The sequence below is a fragment of the Macrobrachium rosenbergii genome, chromosome 41, assembly GCF_040412425.1.
Source record: "Macrobrachium rosenbergii isolate ZJJX-2024 chromosome 41, ASM4041242v1, whole genome shotgun sequence".
Taxonomy (NCBI): Eukaryota; Metazoa; Arthropoda; class Malacostraca; order Decapoda; family Palaemonidae; genus Macrobrachium; species Macrobrachium rosenbergii.
In genome coordinates this window covers 80,167,551-80,193,727 of record NC_089781.1, presented here as the reverse complement: position 1 = coordinate 80,193,727, position 26,177 = coordinate 80,167,551, and the positions used below count along the sequence as shown (strand labels likewise).

The 26,177-nt window shown below is 39.9% G+C and overlaps 1 protein-coding gene across 21 annotated transcripts in view; it reads left to right on the top strand.

Moving 5' to 3' along the window:
• pum (pumilio) overlaps positions 1-26,177 on the top strand; it is a 393,939-nt gene that overhangs the window by 185,758 nt on the left and 182,004 nt on the right. For 13 of the 21 annotated variants that reach the window (XM_067084468.1, XM_067084471.1, XM_067084463.1 and 10 more), the window contains one exon: positions 23,962-23,991. The exons of the other annotated variants lie outside the window; for them this stretch is intronic. In XM_067084468.1, coding sequence (XP_066940569.1) covers positions 23,962-23,991 — 30 coding nt within the window. The remainder of the gene's footprint in view (positions 1-23,961; positions 23,992-26,177) is intronic. 21 annotated transcript variants of the gene reach the window in all.

The window sequence follows — 26,177 nt, the reverse complement described above, 5'->3', positions numbered from 1 at the left end:
GTGGGGGAATGTGCCTTTAAAGGAGATGATGCCCCACCTTATACATAGAAAGTGGTACTGTACAGTTGGCTGTAACAATGTACGTTGGCCATGGTTTATTAGAATTCCGTTCTCTCTCTCTCTCTCTCTCTCTCTCTCTCTCCCTCTCTCTCTCTCTCTGGTCACATAGCCCAAATAGCCCAAACAGGAAAGCTTTCGCTTACAAATACAATAGACCCTTATTGGCGCCCGGTACTAAGAAGGAGCAGACTTGAGGTCGTTTTCTTAGGATTATAATAATCCTCCAGTGACCTAATCAGCGCTTTTTGTACCTGGTGGTTAGTTTGCTCTTGTGGGTCACTGGAATTGGCTCTTTTTACCTGGTGGGTAGTCTGCTCTTGTGGGTCACTGGAATTGGTTTTTAGTCAAAATGTGTACTATCATATGAGCACGAGAGATCCTGAACTTGAGATGTTAGAGTAAAAGAGCCTCACCCTCAAATGTACGTTTTAGGAATTTGACAATCGACCAAATATGTCTGAAAGAAGCGTGCTTAGAGACTTGACTACATCTAAGAGGAGGCTATGAAGAATGATATAAACTGGTGAAAACCTGAATCCTCATCCCTGATCGCTACGGGTACTGTCATTCCCTTCCCTGATGTTCTCTCTCTCTCTCTCTCTCTCTCTCTCTCTCTCTCTCTCTCTCTCTCTCTCTCTCTCTCTCTCTCTCAGTCCATGGCTCTCGTCTTAGACCTGGTATTATTACGTATTTGTGCATACCTTTTTGGTTGAAAAATACCACCGTTGAAATTACGGTTTTTAAATTAGATAATTCTGCGCAATTATGAGAGAAGGAGAGGGGCTTAGAGACCTTGGGTGGCCTGCAGTTTCTGGTTTTTTGTGAATTAGTATAAGTTCTGTGTTCAATTTTGTAAAGAATATAAAGGGACAGGTCGGAGATAGTAATCTGAAGAAGCATATTTTAAAGTTTTATGGAATTGTTTAATACGCACTGTTCATAAACCTTGTTGGCATTTTAAATTCTCTTGCTTCATTTAATGTATGTGAATGGGTATACACTGTTAGCATTTCTTAAATTACACTCCAAAAGCAGAAAATCACTTTACATTACAGAAAGGTCATGTTAGGGGCTCAGTTTGTCTTCAGACACTCTTTATCTATATGTGGTTCCCGGGCTATATTCATAGCATTTAGGGTGTTGCTCGCAGGCTAGACTTTTGTTTGTTTGTCCAACTAATTGTACCTGCGCTCGATGTGTGTTTTGCCAAGAAGGCCTTGGACGAGATTAGAGTATCTCGTTTGAAGCAGTTCGCTCCTTCTACAATACAACCATGCTTGAGTACAGCCGATAAATAGCACGTGTCTTGATATCATATCCTCGAAGTACCCGACCTCACGTGTATTGGAACTCACTCTCTCTCTCTCTCTCTCTCTCTCTCTCTCTCTCTCTCTCTCTCTCTCTCTCTCTCTTTAATTTTTTACGTGTGTATTGATTTTATTCGTCAATTGTGGTTGCAGATGGTAAGGTAGTCGACGACGCAATAAGTATTTTTCTAGAAAATGTACGTCAGGGATACAAGGAGTTGACCGGCTTGGGATTCATGCAGGAAAGCAGCAGCAGCAACAGCTGCTGCGCTGGCGGTGATTGAAGCCTTATGTTCACCGAGTCATTCATTCATTTATTCCTCTTCCGCCTGCGCTGCTCTCTCTCTCTCTCTCTCTCTCTCTCTCTCTCTCTCTCTCTCTCTCTCTGAGAAAGTAGAAAAGGTTTCTGAAGTCTTGCGTCCTTCGCCACTTTTTCGTCATTGACAATCATCGATTTCTTAAATGTTGGCAGTTGCTGGTGCTAAGGACGACGGTTGTTGATCGATGCGGGAAGGTCTTCTGTTTGCCTTTGAACATAAAAGTGATTCTGTGCACTATACTATATATGCGATTTGTGTTGAAACGTCATTAAAGACCAGATTACCAGACACTGGGCCATTATGGAGCAAATTATCACACCCTGGATCATATTTGTCCGTTGTCTTTGAATGTCCTTTCAACAGATTACAGTGATCACGCTCAGGATGGTCAAAATGCTTTAAAGAATAAGTTAAACTGTAATGTTCAGATGTGTCGAACAATTCCTTGAACCTTCGCCTGCTAAAGGAGCTGCGTTGAAGTGTCTCAGTATTAGTAGGTTATTGACTAAAGTTATTTTTATAATTACACGACTTAGCTGAGAATTTTCCTTCCACTCTGGTTTTGATGATGTATACTCATTCTGTTTATGACATTAGGCACTTCATCTGGGTAAAAGTTGGGACTACACAACCGAGCTTGAATTCAAGGTCGGCAAAGTTAGGAAAGATGTACTTCATATTATGTCTGATTTTTCATTGTATATACGATTTTATTTGTGTTACCCTTGTTAATGGGATATGGAACAGGTTTCTCTTAATACTGGGATGTCCGTACGTTGAATATATTGTTCATATGTATGTATGTGTCAGCAATTTTAAACTATTTTCATGACTTAAGATATGTTATTTAATGCTGCTTTATTTTGAAATTGTGTGATGAATAGAAGTATTACGTGCGCGCGCGTGTGCGCCCACTCTCTCTCTCTCTCTCTCTCTCTCTCTCTCTCTCTCTCTCTCTCTCTCTCTCTGGATACAGTCAGGTGCCTTTATTGATTTCGACTTCATTCGGTCAAGGTCTTCCGATATTTTAGGTTTCAAGACGATGGGTGTCGTATGTGCATTCAATAATCTTGAAAATTAGCTGGCAAAACAAGAGTGATTTTTATTGATTTAAGGTTGTGCCTATTTGCCATGTCTTTGTGGGCTCACGTTTTTAGCAGTCAGTTGCTGTATTATCATACGGTACATTCAATATAGAAAAGGGTAATAAGCTGGTTGCTGTATTGCTAGGCATTATTTCTAAACTAGCCGGAAAGAGACGCCATTTCAAGCAATGTGAACTGACGGCAAATTTATCACTTTTCCCCCTGTAAAAAACAAAAAAGTGAGCTTTGCCTTATCTATTCAAAATTCTGTACAAATTTGGGTAAAATTCACTTTATGAATAGTCGCGTCATAGGTGTTACTGCAGTCTTGGATATTAGTGTTATCTGACTGACTAGGTTTCATAAATCAATAGAGTATAGCCAAATTAATAATGTAATGCAGGCATGCAGTGTATACATTTTCAGCAGTTTATGAATATTGCGTACAGGTGATTGAACCCTCCTCCTTATTTCCTTGATCTGTATCGAAAATAGTTCGAACTAAAATTCATTTGTTAGTTTTTATTGAATTAAAGTAAATTGGTAATCTGTTAACCTCAAATAAGATGTTGCAAGAATTACGTAGAATTTCAACGCCCTTCGATTCATTATAGGAGTGTTTCAACAGTCACGATATTAATGTCACATTGGATGGCATAGAAGGGAGGCTTCTGAGGGATTTGCAATAGGTTTGTGCACCCTCCACGAACCCATGAGACCCTCATGCACGGAGAGGGGCCCCATTTGGCAACCTCACTCACGGAAGTTTTTTCTTAGGCTCGTATGAACGCAGCTGACGTTGCCGTTATTGTCCTGCGTTTGGTCAGGTTGTAATTTAACCAGGCATTGGCCTTAGTTAAGTAGTTGGAGTGTCCCAAGGTATGGTGTGTCTAATGAAGTATTCGGCCTTTGTGGATGGTTTTAGGGTGTGATTCTGGTGTCATGCTATTCCCAGTAGCTAATCTCTCGCTCAATTAATTGCGAAAGTTGAGTTTTAGCGTTGCTAGTTGGCTTGGGAACGTTGAATGCATTGAGCTGGTTTGTCGTTGCATGCTGTGTCGTCCTAAGTATTTCGAGGGGCGATTGCGCTTCGTCGAATAACGGGTTAAAGGAAATACCTTTGACGTAGGTGAGTCCATGAGTTGTCAGAGAGAGAGAGAGAGAGAGAGAGAGAGAGAGAGAGAGACTGGAGAATGGAAGCAAAGCCAAGGCAAGACGGAGCTTTGTGTAGGTGGTGGAAAGGAGTCGGCCGAGCAGCAGCAGTAGGAGCTCGTTGGATTGGACGTATGTAAAAGGGAGAGAGAGAATGGTGGAGGGGGGGGGGGAGTTGATGTGGTGGTTCACTATAACAGCGAGTGAGAGTTGAAAATGAACTGCTTCAGGGGGGAAAGTTTCACCTCGTGTCAGCCGCCCTTCTCTTACCGCCCCGATCACCCATCCCCCCTCCCCCCTCCTTCCCCGTTTCCACCCCCTCCTCCTCTACCCCATTCTCTCTCCCGATGGTGAAAGGGGGTAGCTGCCGTCATGCATCTGAACCCCCTTTCTCGCCGCGATCTCGTCACTCTTTCCTCTTTCCTGCTACTACCGCTCTTAGAATGGTTTCAAATCGTTGTGTTCAAAAATCAGGTGGCACTTCAGATTTTCCCCCCAGCAAACCTGTTGATTTTCTCTCTCCCTCTCTGAGGTAGCAGTACAATAAGGGATGGAGGTAAAGGGCGGTAAGACGTGAAAAGGTTAAATATTAATGGCAACTTTATTGGTATATCAGACCTTTTTTCCTTATTTTTCCTTTATGAAGAACACGCTGTAGTGTTATTTGAGTTGCGTTGCATATAGTTTGAACTTGCCCTCTGCTTTCTTGGTCCCTTTGGGAACTTTTCGTCATAGTTTTCCTGTATGTGAATGCATCATATGCGTAATTACCCGTTACCAAAGTTGCCAAGTTCAGGTGGAATGGCTTTTGATATAAATCAAATTTAGTAAATCGGTAGAAACTGAAGTTACTTTTGTTACTTAATATTTTAGTCTTTAAAGTTGAAACTCGGGGCTAACATCCTCTATATATTTGAAAGTAATGGTTGTTTTCGATGAAAACAAATTTTTCACTGAGCATTTCTAAGTAGCTATCCGAAACGTACCGAGATGGTCGTTTGGACTTGGACGGGTATATTAGGGTTGGTGGTGTACGATAGGCGTTCGGGAGGGCAAGGTTTGTGTGTGTGTGTGTGTGTGTGTGTGTGTGTGTGAGAACCACGGTGTGAACGAACAAAGAGACCCACGGACGCACGAGGTTGACAGCAGCTGTGCCTTCTTCATCTCTTCCAGTTTCCTTATTTATTCAGTGTTCTTGACCTTTTTTGTTCGCGCACCGGATAACAGCAACGGTAACGGTTTGTCGACTTTGTTTTACGTCAAGAGCTATCATAATTGGCGCGGGTTTATGCCTCGTTGAAGAGCATTGTTATCTGCAACGTAATTTCCTTATGGTTTGCAACGGGTGGGCATTGGGCTGCCACGAGGTTTGGTAGTTATGTTTTCGTCAAGTTCAGGTAAGTATACGAAGTTGATAACGTGCTCTTTGTTAGTTGGGATGGCCCGAGTTGGCCTTATAACAGTACCCTCCTTTCCTCTGCTCCCCCTCCCTCCCATTCCTTGACCTCGGTCATGTTTCTCTCTCTCTCTCTCTCTCTCTCTCTCTCTCTCTCTCTCTCTCTCTCTCTCTCTCTCCGTTGTCTTTTGCGATTAGTTCTTATTTTTACGGGAAAGTTCTTTTGAGGGAGAGTTAATAAAGGAGATACGAAACGGTCCGTGAGCTGTGGCTTTGATTCTATTTAATCTTATAACGCTGGAGTTGGAGTAATGTAGTTCTTAGATGTAAATCTGACACATCCAGCCAATTGCTGGTGATTTAAAAGATCGATGCTGAATTCCTTATTGAAGCCCTTCCTCATCTGAAAATAAAAAGAGCGCATAAATTTCAAATATGCTGAATAGAAAAAACGTAAGAAAATGGTCGACAAATGAAAGGTAACTTTCCTGAAAACGAAGAGCTCTTTAGTATCAAGTAACACAACGGACACAGTCCGACACTCACAACGCCTTGTGTTGTGCTGCACTCTTTAGCCTCCCACATTTCAGCTTTCTAATCCCCCGGCCCAGATGCCTTTTCCTCTCTCCCCTCTCCTTTTTGGAACCCCTGCTGTAATTTAGATCCTATGACTTTTCCCTCATGCTGTCGTGTCTCTGAGAAGTACGTTATGAATGACAGTCATTTATTTAGCTTCAGAGGAGGGGGCATGTTACATAAGGTCATTCCTTCATTTCCCTACTCGAAGTTTGTCGTTTGAAAGTTTTTTAAATGTCACAAAAAATTTGGCTTGAAATGCATATTTGGACATTGTGATTCTTGAAATGACTGTGGACTCGTGAAAATACTGAGAGATATTAGTGTCTCTTTACATGTCTTTATTCTGAGGGCCACGTAGGATTCCAAGTATCCTGGTCAGCTCATAGAACCTGTATTTGTGCTTCCGTCCCTCCCACATACCCTCTTCCTGCGGAGAAACTATTATTCCCGTTAACCTTAGAAGGTGAAAGTTTGTCGTATTTAAAACTAAGAAACGGTTAATGCGTAGCATCTCTAGTTCGGGTCAGGTCTCAGGTCAAAGTTGTTTTGGCCTTTTCACTGTGCTCTTTCTTGAGCGTGTTTGTTGTTAAGGTTGTAGGCGGCAGTTTGGTGTATTTAACGCAGAAATGGGTTGGTGTAACTATTGCAGGTTTTTTGTGCCAATTTTTCCTGTGTTAACACTAGAGATTTAAGTTTAATTATCCACCATAGTCAGTCGGAATTTTTGGTAAGAGATATTTTATTTGTGGGTGTGGTGAGGAAGTAACATAGAAAACAGATACGAAGGCAGTGCATAAACTGCGTGGAAAAAAAAGACGTATGAAATGTAACCATTAAAGATTCTAAACAAAAGCATTAGAAAGGGATTTGTCGTATGTTCGATGTTTCATTTTATACGTATGCCTTTGATACTCGTGTGTTCAGTTTTCTGTCATACCTCGTTGGATATGGTAACTAATGAATTATTCTTGGTTTTACTATGATGTTTAGCGCAGGTTTTTGTAAAATGCTTAATTTTTCAAAAAAGATTATTTTTTTTATTGGGAGAAGACATTTTTCTGTTGAAAAACTGATATTTACTGGATATCTACAAGAACTTGTGCATGTATACCTACCTCTTCCTAAACACGTGCACAAACTACTACCGGGCAGTCGTGGATTTCTTTTCGGCGGATGTTAGGCAGAAGGATCGAGTCAAGTTATATAGTGCCACGTGGAAGTCTTCCTAGGAAGATACTGCCGTCAGTGCACCACGTGTGATGAACTTGTAGCATTAGGCCTACTTAAGGTTCTTTACAGCGTGCCTTTCGTTCCATCTACTGTACCTCCTTTCATATTCTCTTTCCTCCGTCTCACTTTCCACCCTCTCCTAACAATTGATTCATAGTGCAACTGCGAGGTTTTCTTCCTGTTACAGCTTTCAAACCTCCTTACTGTCAATTTCCCTTTCAGCGCTTAATGACCTCATAGGTCCCAGTGCTTGGCCTTTGGCCTAAATGCTATATTCGGTTCAATGATCTTGTAGACATTACTAAAGGTTGTTTGCAGCGACCTTCAGCACACTAGTTGCAACTGCTCTTCAGCCTTTATCTCATATCCCATGTCCTCTCCCCCATCTTGCTATCCAGCCTCTCGGACTGTTACTTGTTAGTGCAGCTGTGGGATTTTCTTCATATTTCACCTTTAGATCTTTGCACTTCGTATGTATTTCTGGATCACAGTCTTAATGTCCAACCACGTGAGCTTACTCTTTATCACAGTCTTAAATGTAGAATAGCTGAAAGTGCCCTATGCTTGGCCTTATAGTCGAAATTTCATTATTTCTTTATGCCACATGGAAGTTTAGTGGTGTTCTTAGCAGATTAATCAACTTCGTTCAGCTCGAAATCCTCAATTAACACTCCTAGAATTTTCTGTTCAAACAAATATATCCTTAAAAAGAAAATTTTTATTCCTGTAAATAGTTTTCAAAAAAAATATTTACAGAAACTAAGTAACGTGTCATTAACCTCTTGTAACAACCTTAATGCTCCCATGAAGCCCGGTTTCGGGGGAAAAAAAAAAGAGAAAGTGTGGCTGAACCGCTCGGTGTGGTACAGATAACGTTATACTCGTATATATTATTAACCTTTAAAAGTGGTGTATAATGGAATAAGAGTGTCGTCAACTCTCACAATAATTACACAGAACGATGAATGGCGTACGAGGTAGGTGTTAATTGCATGTAAGAAGGCTCTATGTAGCTATCCGACTGTAATCTCTCTCTCTCTCTCTCTCTCTCTCTCTCTCTCTCTCTCTCTCTCTCTCTCTCTCTCTCTCTCTCTCTCTCTCTCTCTCAGGTAGAAAACCTTTTTCCGACAGACAATGCTGTCACTGTGGCTAAGTACTTGATGGAATTTCATTGTTAGATAATTGTATTATAGTATTATAGTGTCTGATGGTAACAGATATTCACGCAATAAGACGTGCTCTAGCAATGTGAGAGTTCTTAGGGACAGGCAAAACCTTCCCCCAGACGGTAATTCAATGCATTGGATTTATGACATCGGTTGTTCAATGTCACTGACCTTTTTGGATTGAGTGGCGACCCCGAAACTGAACCAGGCTTTTTGTGCTTATGCACTAGGGAGGCAAGAATTCTGCAGTGTGTTCCTTTTCTCTTTGTGGACAATTTAATGCCTGCATTGCCTTTTTATAATTTCGGATAAGCCTGGTCTGGGGAATGTGTGGGTTGCGGAGGACATTGCTTTATAGATTGTTCGATTCGTATCAATGAAGTCATGCGTGGTTACTATTACTCGGGTGGTGGTAGATTATTTGGCTTTCCCTGCCCTTTAGTCATTGTATTGGCTTTTAAGCTGTCACGGCCATGTCCCCGTCGTGCATTGCGTGATGCTTCCCTCTACCGTCGAATTACGTCACGGTGTTTGGTACCGCACGCTGTTGTAAGGTAATTGAGGGAGATTGCGCGAGATGGCAACTCTTTGTTTATGCCAGCAAGGCTGCCAACCTTGTCCGAGGGATTGCTCCTGCTCTCGCGACGTCGTCGGCTCAACATAGGGAGCTTTTCGGTTTGATGCTGCTGACTCATGTTCTCGGCACCCTGTAGGCTATACTACGTGGCCGGCGATGCCTACCCCCCCCTTTTTTTTTTTACGTAAGATTTTATCCAGTTAGGGAAATATGTCTGCTCTATAAGGACGTTGCAGGATTGATGGGTCCGCACGGTTAGCAATCGTATATCTTCATACCCTAAGGTTTCTTGGATCCTGGCAATTATCAGTGCCATTGAATCTCATGATTCTTTGAAGGTTTCTAAGTTCGGCTGTTTGTTAAGTGGGGCAGCTCATGTCTGAGGGGTGGTGGCTGGCATAAGAACAGAGCCTGTGGTTAGCAATAGCGAGAGACCCAGTAAAGTATTATGATCATGCCGTGTAATGCGGTAAGCTTTTGGAATTAACCGTTTGTTTGTGAAAAGTCGTGCAGCGAAAAGCATCAGATTTCAACCTGATTTAGCATTGGGGATGTGACACCAGGTTTGGTGTTCTCAGGAAACGGCATGTTTGGATGTATGTATTGTTAGCAGGTGAATTTTTTTAAATGGTTGTTACGGTTGTGATGATAATGTTGCAGATGACAGTGAGTTTTCGTGAGTGAATGTGTATGTGGGTGAGTCTGTTATTGTATCTTCTGGTGTCATTGTCTCTGACAGCATTTCCTTTAGTGCTGATATCATGGGATGTGTTAAGGCAGCTAGTAAAAGTAGGTATTCTTTTGATTTCATATTATGAAAATGGCGTAACAGTGAGGTATCTCCTATATAACTGTATAGAGTGTGTCTGTGCAAATTTACAAGGAACCATTTTTTCCTAAGGAAATCTGATGTCATTTGCCCCAGAAAATCCAGTGACGGTAGTTAACAGAATTGGGGTAAAAATGCTGTGGTAATGGCCTTGTTTGAATTGTCTCCAGTATGGACTGTCTGTGAACTGATGTGCATTTGTTTTCAGGGTCAGTGACGTACGTAATCGTATTTTTTTGCACGTATTACACCATTATTATTTTTCTGTGAAGGGAAACACACAACCTCAATTACATGGCATTAAGTGAAGGAACGAATGAAGCCTTTAAAAGACAGACGTGTCGTGAGTCCGGTGTGCCACTCACATACTTGAGTTATATATAGGCATGTATCGCTCTTCCCTCTTGACGAAAATTTAATAGAGCACTGTGCGTGCGTGTAAATCTAACAAGTGAGTCATTGCTCTAAATTTAGAGAAACAATTAAGAAAATGACCTCATGAACTGCGAGAAGTCAAGCTACGCGTATTCTTGTAACTTGTAATCAATTGACAATTAGGTATGCTCATGAAAATACCAACGGACTTTAAATCCTAGGACATTTGCGTCTTCGCCCATATAAGCGTTTGCACCCCATGCTATGTTATATTAATTGAAATTAGGAAAATGTGCAGACGTTACGATGCCAGAGTCTTGAATAGCCTAACTATACAGGTAGCTCTGCTGTTGATGTTTCCTTATATTAATAATTAGGGGTGGGGGGATTAGAAGTATCAGCAGTACAATTAGATTTTCTTGCCTTAGTGGCCAACCTATTTTGCATATGGCTGAGGCTCACAATAAGGCCCGGAAGTGCTTCATGTAAATTAATAGGAAAATTTTAAATGATAAAGAAATTCGAAAAATTCTTCGTTAAAAGAAGCCATTTTATGCAGTTCAATTGAATAAAGTTTTCTATTAGAAACCGGGATTGTTGCCATCTTGGTACGTCCCACCCTCAGTAAATCATATGAACTCACGTCGGCAGCCGTATCGCACACATGTCACTAACTGGTTAAAAACAAGTCAACGACTGTAGGTTTTGATGGCGTCTTCGGCAAATATTGGATTATTGTGCGCACAAAACATATATTTTGGGCACCAGTAAGTTATTGACCTGCTGTTAACATGAGCTCGACATCCGACAAACTCGTGGTCAGGTAAGTAACGTGACCTCGTTCTGATATGGCATCGAATCTTGCTACGGACGTCAGAATTTCTTCATTTGGATCTTATGGTTTGCAATGATCATTCATATTCCAAAAAGTGTTAAGAAATCGATAAGTTGAATCGGCAGTGTTGTTACTACACTTATATACATATCTGGTAAAAGTGTCCAACAGATCTTTATAATTATATATATATATATATATATATATATATATATATATATATATATATATATATATATATATATATATATATATATATATATATATATATATATATATATGATATGAGCGTTTAGAGTTATCAACAATCCTCACCGTTGGGCTAGGACGCTGGTGAAATCTTTGCTTTCATTTCACATTGTTTTGAGACAAGTGCGAGGTGACCGAAGCTGCCACAAGGAGTCAGTCCTCTTTCCTCACTGAGGCATCAAAGACGAAATCAAGTTGTGTGGAATGTGGTCCATACATGTCTCCAACATTGTAACATTCAAGTCTCAAGTCTGTCGCATACATGTGTTCGACGATGTCTAAGACTACTTTTGCTGTGGCGTGGACGCACCCTTGGAAGCCTTTAGGGGGCTTAGTAACTGAACAGTGGTATCGGATTTTGTGTTTGTAAGTAATGGCCAACAGGTTGCAAATCAAACCATCGTGTTAAAATTGCCGGGAGTGTATTTGATTACCATCTAAGTTCGAATAGTTAGGGTACTTAGCTGAATAGAATCTCTCTCTCATTGATCTCGTTAATATGCTGTATATAAAATTGGATTGAACGTTTTTTGTTTTTCAATGAGAAGGTGTTCAGAGTGAAATTTTCCTTTCCTGTTCAGAACAGAGAGAACATATTGCTCTGATTGTTTAGCCGTGATTATTCAATTAATTGTGCTTCTTTTAAGGTTGATTTTATCTGTTCCTCTGCGCTGTATTTTATCTTTTCATCTTTTTCATTTAGGCGAGGGCATTGTGTTGCTGCCGTTTTCTTTTTGGTTTTCAGTTGACAATTCAATTTGATCTTGTCTTAAAATACGAACTGAATTTTATTGTAAAAACGAAAGGTATAGGTTCCGGATTGTAAGGAACAAAAAACAGAGAACCGGAATGAGCAGTTAAAAATGAATCCAACTATGATTGATTAATGATGAATGACCAAAAACCTTTGGTTTGAGCAGTGGGTGGTGATGTCAGTGAACGCTCATTGGCTGTAGCTTGTGTCTTATTCCTTACCCAGATAATATTTTGCCCAGGAAATAATCCCCATGAGGCTTCTCTACCATCGCGTCTCATAATATTCATAATCGAGAAGCTTTTAGTTTTCTATTTCTGGTTGCAAGTAATATTCTGCTTTTCGAAAGTCCCAAGATACAGAGACGTTTCTGAGAGAGAGAGAGAGAGAGAGAGAGAGAGAGAGAGAGAGAGAGAGAGAGAGAGAGAGAGAGAGAGAGAGAGAGAGAGAGAGAGAGAGAGAGAGAGAGAGAGAGAGAGAGAGAGCAGTGGACGTTGATATTTTCAGGTAATTAGCTCACGAGAATTCGGGTCCTGTGCCAGACAGGGAAAGCTCTGAAGCGAGGGAAAGAGAATGAAGTGGAAACGAAAAGGGGGAGTGGTGTCAGAAGTCACCCTCTCTCTCTCTCTCTCTCTCTCTCTCTCTCTCTCTCTCTCTCTCTCTGAGCGCAATGCATTTAGGTAGCATCGTGTTCGTTACGTGCTATCGCTCTTTAAAAGGACAGGAAGCAAATGGTGGAAATGGCGCGAAAACCTCTCTCTCTCTCTCTCTCTCTCTCTCTCTCTCTCTCTCTCTCTCTCTCTCTCTCTCTCTCTCTCTCTCTCTCAACCTAAATGTTTTCTGTAATCTTAATATGTAGAAGTACGGTAGAGCGAGATTCGGAAAATGATTGTTAGATAGAACTCTTGAATGTGAAGGTAATGGTGAAATTGAAAGAAATCATCATTTGAACCATCCCGGTTACACACACACACACACACACACACACACACACACACACACACACACACAGAGCCTGGTCGTAGGAAAGAGCGTTGAGTAATTCAGAGGATGGGATTTCCCTGTCCCCTGCTTTCGCATGAGAGGTATCGATTATATTGTGAGTTGCACTTCGGTTCAAATTATTAAAAAAAATGCAGCTTTTAAATATGTGGAGTGGGGTTTGTTTCATGAGCACCTATGGGCCCGTATAATTGTTGGATAGGTTTTGTAATTTGGCGGGGGCAAACTTGTGTACTGAATGTACGTATGCGAAACAGGTTTTTGGTGGCATTGCTTACTGTGTATTTACCAGTAACAGTTAACTGGTTTTAGTAACTTTTTTTTTTATACTAGTCTTACCGTTAAAATGATTTTTTATACTAGTCTTACCGTTAAAATGAATTTTTTATACTAATCTTACCGTTAAAGTGATAGGTTTGTTGGTGTCAGGTATGGGGTCCAATAAAACGACAGATTATGGTAGGTCGTACTAACTGATATTAGGACAATGGAAACATCCTGTAGGAAGACGCTGACATGAAGTAGAAGAATGCCGGAAAAGAGTAAAGGAATCCTCCTCCTCTGTCTCCCGTGAAAGTGTCGAGATACAGCAGGCTGTCAAGAAAGGAACGATGTGGCACTCGGGCCGGGGGAGACTGCTAGCAGAGGGGCTCTCTCTCTCTCTCTCTCTCTCTCTCTCTCTCTCTCTCTCTCTCTCTCTCTCTCTCTGTGACATCCGATGCTTGGACTTCCGGGGCCTTCTTGTGAATTAATCACGTGGGAGATGTCTGATATTATGAAGCGACGGTTATTTTGCATCGGGGAAAAAACTGTGTAAAGAGTTTTCCCCAAAAGAGTAAGTAGAAGTGGGCGATGGTGAGTCAGGTGTCGGCGAGGGTGAGTCACGCCCACCCACGGTCATCATCGATCCTTTGGAACACCTCCGCCTGTCCAGACAACCACCACCACTACCACTATCGCATCGCCGTCGCCACCAATACCTTCGCTTTCTCCAATGCGGGCGGACGGGTTGCCCGCCTGGTTAATCGTGTGTGTGTGTGTGTTGTGTGTATATGTATAATAAAATGAAGATGGATGAGTTCGGGTATCGGTATTTTTTTTTCTATTGTGCATTCCATTTCGTACAGGCTCACAGACACGCTCTCATTGACTATTATATCTGTGCCGGTGCGTTCCCTTCTGCTTGGCATTGCGTTTTCACACTGCCCTTACCTTTTAAGTTTAGATAGTTTTTTTTTTAATAAAGTATTTTTATCCTCCTCATAAGTAAACAGGAACAATCTAAGAGAGTTTTCCATAGCGCGGTAAACGGTTTGCATTCCTTTCAAGCACTCGAGATTTTGTTGTGTCTAATGGACTTAGATTTTATTTTGTTGGTATTGCAGGTAAAGTATCCTTTTATGGGGAATATCTGGTTGAATTGTGTGTGTGCACGCGCATATATATATATATATATATATATATATATATATATATATATATATATATATATATATATATATATATATATATATATATATATATATATGGAGAGAGACATACACACACACACACACACACACATATATATATATATATATATATATATATATATAGAGAGAGAGAGAGAGAGAGAGATATTAGCAAATCTGTCTCCCACAGTTGTCAACAAAGCAGCTGTGATTCTTGATATATGAAGCGGGACAGTTGTGAATTTCATTACGCAGTGGAGGAGGAGGACTGTTACCCAAAAGAGCACTGCACGAGTTCACTGAACCACAAGGTAGACCACATGCACTTAGTTGAGCCCATGACAGGTTTCCCTGGAGCAAGAGTGAGCAGTAACTACCATATGTTCTCTTCAGACTTTTTTTTTTACTCTCCATCCTTTTTTTTTTTGGGGGGGACTTTTTCTTAAGGGGATAAGGGGTTAATGTTGATATACTCCGTCGTTGCATTAGTTTTCATGGTATTTCCTTGTAACTGGCGTTATCAGGTTGCAATTTGGATATTTTGTGATTTGTTAATATTCCAATGGTTTTGCTTGCTGCAGGATTCCTCAGATTGCATGGCAGCTTCCGTAATTGTAAAAATTTTTTTAATAGAGTTATATTTAAGTGTTGGGGATTTAGACCAAGAAGGGTTCAGTAAAACCCTTCATTAGGCACTGTTCCTTTTTTCGTGGTTTTCGTTTTCTTTAAAGAGAATGTCGAGCAGGTTGTCGCGGACGTGCGGATAAGTATTTTCACGTATGCCGAAGCAAGTCTGTGATCTCTGGAACTGGCCTGTTGTGCGTCCCCTATAACAGTGCCTTAATTCGTAGTAGCACGAATTTAATTGTAGCTAATTAACGTACTTTTCCCGAAGGCCATCGGCCTGATAACATGCCATGTCTCGGGGATTGCAGTGTTGACCACGCCCCTTACGGGAAATGCATGAGGCGAGGGGGGTTGCCTCCTCGTCGGGTGCGTTCGGAGAACCTGTTGTTTGTGGGTTGTTTATGCTTGTCATCTAGTAAGGTTCGCTAAATGGACTCATAAAACTTGTTTGGCAGTTCTGAGCCTACATATCGATAAACTACAGTGTATACGTGTGTGTGTGTGTGTTGTTGGGGGGGGTTTAGCATAAGCATGAATTAATTTTTTTTATTTTTACATAGCCAAATTTCAACTAAAGTTTAAGAAGTTATTTACCTTCATTCTATAGCTAAAAAGTAGCATTCCTGTAGTTGCGATTGAGCTTTGTCCTTACGCCAATACCTTGAAGGACGTAAGACATCCTTTGCTCCCTTTTTTTAGTTATCCTGTGTTCTTGGAATAAGATAGTATATGTAAATATTTTCCTTACGTTAGTTTCAAGATTTGCCATAACAGATTTCTATAGTACATACCATGAACCAATTTCCGTTCAAGGAAGGTAACTTTAACCATTATAGTTTAGGTATTTAGCCTAAGCTTGTGGTGTCACGTAAGTTGACATTAGTATATGCTGGTTGTCAGAGACAAAATATTATAGACCAGTGGTATCACTGTAAGATAATGAGCATACGCTTGGGTTACCACCGTGAGATAACGCTTGTGTTGTCAGCGTGCGATAAAAAGTACTCGTTCATGCTGAGATAAGAGGAGGTAATGCTTGTTTTGTTACCAAGATAAGAACGGGCGTATGACTTTAGATTTTTCGTCGAAATAAGAGAACAAGCGTATAAGTTTGCAGCTTTTAAGTTAAGGGAAAGACTGTACGGCTTTTGTTACGAAAATGCTAAAGGAATACCATATACACTCTACACGATGTAAGGCAAAGTTGTGTGTTTGTTTTGACTCGAGTGTTTGATCTGTTTAACAAAAACCGCAAAACCTAACCACTTTAAGAGCTGATATTCAGTTTGATATTGGTTGTTCTTAAACTTGGTTTACACATAACTGTGTATGCAAGGGTAATTTCGTTATTGAAGATCTTCACTAAATGCAGTATTTTATTGTATGAAGACTGAAAGTATGGTTATGAACTATTCATACTATTAGAGACGTTACACTTCTTCCTTATGACACTCTTACTTAGGGTAAATACGTTCAGTCACGATTTACTTAACTGTATAGCACCCCCATTGAAAGGCTCTCCACTACAGCATTGAATTCCCAAGGTCGAGAGATGATACTGAAATGTCAGCAAATATTTCTAATTGGTAAATGAAAGTTAGACTTGAACGTCGTTGTGGCCTTGCAATGCAACGTACTTCGGCAGCAACCAAGGCATACAGAAGTACGGTTTACCTCACTGCAAGGAAGGCGAAAGCACTATCCAAGGCTTTGAAATGCTGTTTTCCGAGTTGCATATATTCGAAGTTCAATAATCCGCCTGAAAACTCCAAAGGTTGGGCCGGTTTGGCTACAGGCAAAAGTAGTGTTAAGTCAGTGTTCGAGAGTAGTTCCTTTCATTGGCGGTTTATATATATTTTTTTTAATCATATACGAAACATACGTGCATACGTATTTATACCTCGTGTTATGTATTCCCATATGACAACTAACATTCCTGACAGCTTTTCTTGTTTATAGGTGAATAACGGCTTTTGGGTTACTGAAGGGATGTAGAGGACACCGAAAAAGGGGGGGGGGTTCCCACGTGAAGCTTAGAGAAGTTGAGAGCGCGAAACAAGTGAATGCGTATGCGGAGAAGTGGCGCTTCTCCAGTGAGTTCAAAGTTTCCGTGTAAAATGGTATGACCATAGTAGTTTCATGGTGATTGAATCACTAAATGTATAGAAGACGGGAATTTGCTTCTGAAAATAAGAGTAAGGCTTTCGATACGTTCAGCTAAACGCAAATAAATTTTTATTGTGTTCCACGAGGTAGTTGAGCTAGACACGTTGTCTGCATATTTGTCACATCATGAGATTGTTGATGCTAAATAAAATTCTGCAAAATTATAAAAAAATTAATCCTGTTAAGATTCCGGACAGTTCACAAAACAATACATCCTCCTTGGTGCTCTCTATAAATTCAACTTGGAATGAACAAATCAAGGTGTCTGTAGCAGTGACATTTTACTGTGAAATTCATCTGGTTTTCGCTGATATGCGGAGGAAAAAACAATTCCAGTGTTTGGCGGAATTTTCTTGATGGCCGCCTTTGCGTTGTAGCAGTGAATTTCTTTCATTTACCAAAGTATTTTCTGAATATCAAATATTATTGGTAGGTAGCTTGTAAGTAAATAAATACTGATGTCGAAACTGCGCAAGTCAAGATGTGTCCGTGACTTCTGAAGGAGAAGGCTTTGTTTACTCTAGACCCGTGTTTAGACCTCCTTTCTTGTTATCCTTTATCCCCCACCTCCATCACCACTACCGTTGCCCCCGCCGTCGAACGTTTAGGGAGTCGAGACGATCCCACCCCCCTCCTCCCCCACCAGCTGGAACTTTTTCCCTCCGGCGACTCCGGTTTCTTGCCCTTAACCACCCTCCTTCCCGCTCCCTCCCTCTCACCCTCCCCGTCCTTTCCTCTCTTCGCCCTTCATCTCTTACCGCCTTTCCTCACCATGCCTCTTTCTTCCTCCTCATCTGCCACCCTTCCTTTTCCCCCCTCCCATCGTTTTGTTGTCAGGCTGTTTAAAGCTTGTTTTCATTTCATAGTTCGATGACTTAGATATTGGTGGAAACAGAGAGGTGAGGAAATTCAGCTTCTGCTAGTCGTGAATTTGGCAAACTGAGTAGCTTAGGAAAACTAAAGAAAATGAAGTGCGTTATCTCTCGAATGGAAGGGTTGTGTTTCTGTAATCTTTTGGGTACATCATAAGGGTTTCTTCGTCAGTTTCTGTAATTGCAAGAAAACTTGCTATAGTTTTGTTGAATTTAAATAATTGTGTTGAAACTTCATTCTGCTCCCTGAACCTTTCGAACTGTGTTATAGTCACGAATTTGAGTCTTGGACTACAAAGTTGATGCTTTGGTCTCTGAATGGTCCTTAAAATATGCAGAAGACTACGGTGTTATAGTAAATTGTTAATGCTCAGGTGAAGTTGAAGTCCGTCTGTTTCATTGAATTCTAAATTGTTCTTATTGTCGGAGCATCCTCCGTGGAAAACATTCGTTCCGTAAGTATGTTGTGTGGATTATTTTTGGATATTTAATAATGGAGGTGGCGGATTGTCACGCTCTGGTGGTTGTGAAGGAGAATCGTTGCTCGAGGCGTCGAGGGTGGAGGAAGAAGCGGAGTTGTTGTGGTGGTAGTGAGCTTTGGATGGGTGCCCTACCTGACCCTTCTCCCCAGTCTTTGAAGCCTCTCTTTTCCTCCTCTTATTCCTCCTCCCACTCCATTGAACGAGAACAGTAGATTCCTTCTCATGACCCTCCTTTTCCAGATGCCCTCGAGCCATGTTTTGAAATGTTAAATTGTTCTCAGTATCCCCCAAGGCATTGATTCGGCAGCACGATCAGATATTTTTGAGTGTGTAACAAAATGACATAATACTTGGGTCCGTGATGAGAAGAGCGTAAGCAATAAATATTAGTAAATAGACATCGTGAAACTGTACGTATTGTAGGGATGGAGGGAGGGGCCGGGTGTGTTTGTTCTGGAACTGGTTGTGTGGCGGTCGTTGTACTTCCAAGTCCATTCCTTAATGTGTTCATCTTTGAGCGCGATTTTGTTGTTTGGTTTTTGGTGGAATATCAGTTGGGTTAGAATCAAAATGTGAGGCACTATTTGTGCTTGAGATCAGAAAGCCCGTTCATGAGATAACTGACTGATAAATAGTAGTCGCAAGTATCGAACTGGCACTCGAACTGCTTTAAAAAAGTGGAATTTATTCGTTTGGTTCAGCAGTCATCATCTTGGTTTCCTGTTGATAAAACTGTCCTTTTGTCAACTTGGACACTGGCCTCTTGAATGGCCCTCATATATAAATTTCCGTACATGCTGTAGTTGGTTAGCCTGTCTTATGAAAATGAATACAAACAAAAATTACACAAGAATTTGGATTTACGAACAGCTTCCTGGTTAGTGATTTTTTTTACATAAAGGTTTTGCTTTATGTATTTAAAAAAAACTATTGTACTTAAAAAAATACTTTTCAGGGCTGAGACGGATTTAATCTGAAATAATCCGGAAATTGAAAACAATTATATTTCAGTACTCATCGTATATCAGCAGTTGCAGAAGGCACTGTTTATGCTATTTTCGGTCCAAATCTAATTAAAGATATTTCCTTTTCACCTTGGTTCAAACATTTCGCATAGGCCTTGTCAGGAGATTGTTGGAGCCTTGGCAACTGGCCTGCGGAGATCTATTGGTTTGGTTTGCAGAACGCACGCTGTCTTGATTTGTTGAAGTTCTCTTTTCACGCTTTGTCAATAACCTTGGCAAATAGTCGAGGCTAGGAACAGAAAGTTGTAAAGGCATGGTTGCAGGTGTTTGCTATTGATTTAATCAATAGTTGATCAAATTTCAGGACCAATTTTGTGGGTGATTTTAAAATGTATCTCCGTCTGACCTATCTATTTATTTATATATAATATTTGTCCGTCTTATCTATCCATCTGTCTATATCCATATATATATATATATATCTATACCAGTTTGTATATTTTATATGTATGTGTGTGTGCACGTTTTTGTAGAAAATTGTATCCTTTTTAAAGTTTTTTCTTTGTGGGGGGCGGGGGGTTCAGACTTCATTGACGCACACACTTCCCTACTGCCGTCATGTCTTGTGATGGTTCTTGCGTTCGGTCTTGCATTTAAGCATGCGAGGCCTTCCTGTGAGCTGGATAACTGACTTTCATATACTTTCGAAGTGGTTTTTACGGCAGTATGGATGATTTGAGAAAGTGCATGGTTGATGCAAGACTGTTACTCAACTGTTATAGTTCTACTGGAACGTGAATCGAGATTAGTTTCTAAATATTTAGGTGTGTAAGCTTGCTCGGAAGGAACTGGTTTGAGAAAAAGTATAGTATTTTACTCGCACGTCAATTTCATGCCCATGTGCAATACTAGAGTTATTTATTGATTGTCTTCGAATACAAGCCAGCATATTTGAGTAGGTGTACCGTAATTTAATAATAATAAAAGTAATAATGAGTTTTACTGTAATGATAAAATTACAGATGCAGTATACGGATACAGTATAGGTAAAAACTTTTGTGATAGAAGACAATCATTTGTATTTCACTTCCTCTGCTACTTAATTTGAAAGTATTAAATTGAGATAGGCGTTTTAATATCGAGAGTTTCGTCTGTTGATTCAATATCATTAAAGTTTCTGCTGTCGGTTCCTTGATATGTCAAGGACCAGACGATCAAATTCCAACACTTCGATGTACTGTACTTCCAAAGAAAAAGTATACCTTAGTTTTACCAGACCACTTCCAAGTTACTTGTTTATCGCATTTTGTCTTTTCTGGTGTTTGCTTTATTTCAAACCAGGGAATAAATGGTCTTGGCTGCTATTCCTTTCAAGCAGGACGTTTGGAATAATAGTAGGAACTTAATAAAACGAAGATCTGCAAAGATGGTTGCTTTATTTTCATAGGTTTGGATGCCGTTCAGAATAGCTAAAAGTGAGCGTAGAAGTGTGATCGAGGGAAATTTATGCGCGAGTTTGTCTGTAATAATGATCATCTAGATTGTCATTGGAAACTTTCACTAACACATGGTGCTTTTTGCCAATCCGTGCAGAATGCTATTCGTATCCAGTCACGTCACGTTTCGTTATAATCTAAACTGAGGTACGCAGGTAATGCAGATTGCTATGAGAAAGTTTTCTGTTTTACTAATGGTTGGAAATTTTGTATGGGTGTGAATTCGCTATCGTAGTGTTGCTGTTACGAAAGCATTATCGTTTTTAGTCTTATGCACCGGTAGTAAAGAGTGCTGATAAGTTTGGAAAATCTTTACTGTTACATGAGACTGAGTGTCTAGAATCATATTACCACCGACGAGAATGAAGTTGTTGATGCAATTGAAGTAAGCGCGCTAGAACCTCTCTTATTACATAAATCGAACCTTGTGGGAGCGCATAACCAAAGTTTTCATTATCAAATTAAAGATGGTCTAATACAGTGTGTTTAATGATTACTGATTAGATGTATATACCTAAATCTAGGCGTAAACCGGAAGGTGAAGCTTAGAATAAATACATCGCTGTAAATTCTCTCTCTCTCTCTCTCTCTCTCTCTCTCTCTCTCTCTCTCTCTCTCTCTCTCTCTCTCTCTCACAGTTAGAGACATGGGATTCAGAAAAGTGTAGTGGGTGTTTGGTAACTTGCAAGTCAGTTTTTCAATGTGAAATTTGAATGGTTACAGGTTGTTGTGGTCATAGTTAACATCATAATGCGTGAATTATGATATATATATATATATATATATATATATATATATATATATATATATATATATATATATATATATATATATATATATATATATATATATATATACATACACACACATACATGGAGGTTTTTTTGATGAAGGAAGCGAATAATAGAAGATGCCCGCAGTAATCATGGTCGTGATTAATTAGCTTACTTAGCTTTGAGTGCTGTTTACTCTCCGTGGTGCATATGACAGTCCAACTGATCATTTTCGTGAGACTGTGTAGGATATATTTGCAGACAATGCTGCCGTGATTTATTTTTTTATCCATTTATTGTTTCATGTTGGTATTAAGTCTCACCTCGTTCTATCATCTGGTGGCAATGCCTGTTTTCGTATATTAAGAATGTGATGGTGTCATTGCGTTCATACATTAGGCTTTTTTAATGCTACCTCTAAAGTAATTTTTTTATAGTAATACTATGATAATGCCGGTTTGTTTCACGTATTACGAGGCCGATAATACAAAATTTTTCTTTGGTTGAGGATATGGGAGTTTTACTGGCCTTTTCCCCTCGAAGAGTTCCTAGATCACCACATTTAGGTCGGTAAGACTAATGGAGACAAGCTTCTCTGTATTAGTTCAGTTCTGTTCATGCTTGACCTTGATTGAGGGTAGTCAGGTGGGAAGCTATCAAGGCCGCCTCCGTCACAGTTTCATGGACACGTCAGTCAAAATCACGGGCTTCTGTTACGAGTGCCATTATTTTATATTGCCTTGTCTTTACACATCCAGATGCCTTCTTTTATTATCGTTTTTAAGGCATAAAAGTTATCAAGTCTTTCAAATTGAGTTTACTTGTAAGAATGTACTTAGTTTTATTTCTTCATTTAAGTGTTTACTTGCAAGTCGAGACTTAATTTTAGTTTCGCGCGCGCGCCATTTAGGACATATTGTGTGATGTAGGCCTTTGGGGAACTTGGAATCAGGCTTCACTGGGTAAGTGTTTTTAAACGATGGTTGTTATCCCATATATAAAACAATATATTTTTTTAATTTGATAAAGTCATTGGTCAGTAGTTGTAAGAATGTCAAGGTTTACCTGTGTCTACGAAGATGGTGTTTATTCTTAACCAGGATCCTAATGTCCCTGTAAGAGTGAGTGGATATAAAGGTTAAAATATCGGCCAGTTGGGTCGCAGTCTCTTTTCAGTATAAGGAATCAGTATGGGGGACGTCATAAATGGGGTCACAGGGTATGTAGAAAGGAAGATTTTGTACCTGGCCTTAATGAGTGAGTCGCGGAGGAGGCTGATTGTTGATTATATTCCAGGATTTTTTTTCATGCGTATTAGTTTTGCCGTAACACAACGGTTAGATTATTAAAATGTGATATAAACAAAGTATTCGGTCACTCCTATTTGCCAAAGCAGCGTCTCCGAGATAGGGAAAGTGTCCAAATTAATATTTATGAGTCACACATTATATAATATATATATATATATATATATATATATATATATATATATATATATATATATATATATATATATATATATATATGTGTGTGTGTGTGTGTATATATATGTGTGTGTGTGTGTGTGTGTGTGTGTGTGTGTTTTTATGTATATCAGGGTTCGGATTGTGAACCCCTTACCCCTCAACCACCCATCCCCATCCCTATCCCTTGATAGTCTCATAGATGGCTATTTTTTTTCCATCTTAATATCAAGGTTCCTAAATTGTGCTACCCGTAAGACTTGTCTATAAATTCTTCCCATGCCAAATTAGTGGTGCGTTAAATTGATCGGGATCTTGATAGCTCATATTGGGAAACCTTAGGATACCGTAGATCACGTGACCGCCATCGTTTTATTCTGTTAGTGACATGAAGCTCTATTCGGTTTTATTGTATTATGTTTTCAAGTTCAGGGAAGGGATAAACGTCTTTTCTCTCTTGAGGACAGAAGTCATTTCCTGTACTCTTTTTGCTGTGTGCTGTATTGCCCCTTATGCCATAATGAAGACCTAGGGAATGTATTGTTCTGTATTAATTAACTTAACTGCATTGATCAGGTGAATGTGACCCTAATGTTGTCTTCTTAGTAATGGGTCCCACTAAGCATTAACCTTGTGATCCTTTACCACCTTGATGAGCGCATTATTTAATGCCCAGGCAAATTTCTCCCAATATGTGACCCCTTCCCCCTTAGGATATATTCAAGCAGTTTTCTCCCATTTTGCTTTCAGGTGAGCAGACGAGTGGAATATGGACAACAGGTAGGCCTAATATTTTTTCTATGAATGCTTGTTACTATAGTCTTCTCTGTGAGCGATAGGTTGTGATTTCCGTACGGGAAAAAGTTATCATTCATTCCAGTCATTGAGATATATATTGTAGAAACACAGTTAAAGTTATGAAGGAATGCAAAAGCCCCATACGTCTGTGGTTGGTTTGCTATGCGATGTGTGTTTTTGTGTCCAGGTATTGATCACGGGTCGGGGTCTGGCTCTTGTAGCGCACTGTATCCATATTAATGGCTGCTGCTTTAATCATTAGGAGTAATTGTCAGTAGGTTGCAGAAGTAAATGGCTGGCGATGTTTTAAGTGGCATACATTTCTAATTATTGTTGTTGTATATCGTTCATGTTCGTACCGCAGGAGACCTTCAACTGTTGCTTGATTCAATCCGCCTCTTTGTGTGTTGATGTGTAGGTGAAAGTACAGAGGTACTAATTGTAATTTTATGTATTCATGATCGCTCTTCAGTGTTGCAGAAGTTTCAAAAAAGAAGCTTTTGCGACCCTTCTGCCAAATGTGGCTGAAGAAATTATTTGTATGTAATAGTGAATGTATCCTTTATTATTATTTTTTTAATTCTGACCTGTTTGGAGGGATGCTTTCAAGACGAGGGTTGCTGTCAAAAGAACGGAAATGGTGTGAAGCAACAGTTCAACGACAGTGCCATTTGTTTAGTTATGGACGTTGCACAACGTACCATATAAGCCATTAGATCTTTTTACTAAACTCAAGAATTTAACATTGAAGTCGTATTTTTCAAATGCAAAATGCCTTTCTTGAAGGTCATGGGGACGTAATATTTCAAAAGGCTTGTGAGTATGTAATGTAGTTAATACTGGACGGCGTTCTTTAAGCAGGAACTCTGTAATCTCGTCGTTGTCGTCGCTGCACATCGCTGTTACATTAGTTAGCGGGATTTCACCTTATTCACCAGCTCCCTAGTCTAACATATTGTCTAACCACGTACACGGTGAATCGTTATGCCATGCAGTGTTCAGTAGCTGGTTGAATGCCTTGGCTAAATATTTGAAACTCGATATGAAATTCTAAGTAAGTCAAAATGGGTAGGAAGTTTACGATTACTAGATTCTGTTGCGCTTCACTACTAAGGGGAAAACATCCTTTCGAACAGCAGGATACCTTCCCCAATTCTACCCTGCCCGATCTTGACCACATTGCCAGTCTCTTTTGGAAGGTGGCTGTTGGTTGTCTTTTGCATGTTGTATTCTTTCATTGTGAAATTTCGTCATCTGTTTGATGTCTGATTCTTTATAATCTAGTAGTTGTTGGTGTCTGAATGAAATGTTTACGATGTCATTACTGTTAAAACCACATTTTTACTCTTTTTATTTGGAAATTGAGCCATACTAGATCCTGGTGGTTTTTTATTACAATACAAGATCCAGGAAAACCTGAAGCCTGGTAATGCTTGGAAGAACAAATATTCTTATCTTTCAGTGAGAAAATCTCTCTCTCTCTCTCTCTCTCTCTCTCTCTCTCTCTCTCTCTCTCTCTCTCTCTCTCTCTCTCTCTCTCTCTCTCTCTCTCTCTCTCTCTCTCCTAACACACATGCAAACTCGCTCATGCATACATACTGTATATATAAGCAAAAGAAGAGGCTCATTATGGTACAACCCCACAGTTTTAAAACGGTCATGTTTTTCCTTGATTTGCTTATATTTTTCACGTAATGTGTTGCAGTGAATAATTTTCTTTAATATAGCTCTTCTTTTTACATTTTCCTTCAATATTTTTTTAATAAACGGAAGTGTGTACATTTTTTTCGATTGGGCTAAAATCTTTAGAGCCAAACGATGCTCCCTCGCTTAGTGTTAGTAGTTTTTTTTTTTTTTTTCCTCAGCCATGTCCGGCAATCTTTCAATTAGCTCTTTAATGATTGTATCTTGGCTAGCTACATCAACCACCCACCTGTTGCTTCTGTAGGATGGTATCTTGTTTTTCCCGTTTTTCTCAGCTTATTGGCGTCATCAAGTTATTGTTGACAAATTAGTGTAAATCATTCTTAGCACTTACACGAGTATATCGTACACATTTAATGCCACAGATCCTCATTGTACGGGTGGGTGTCATTCTCAGCTAGCACTCTGCTGGTCCCGCGTTCGATTCTCCGACAGGCCAATGAAGAATTAGAGGAATTTACTTC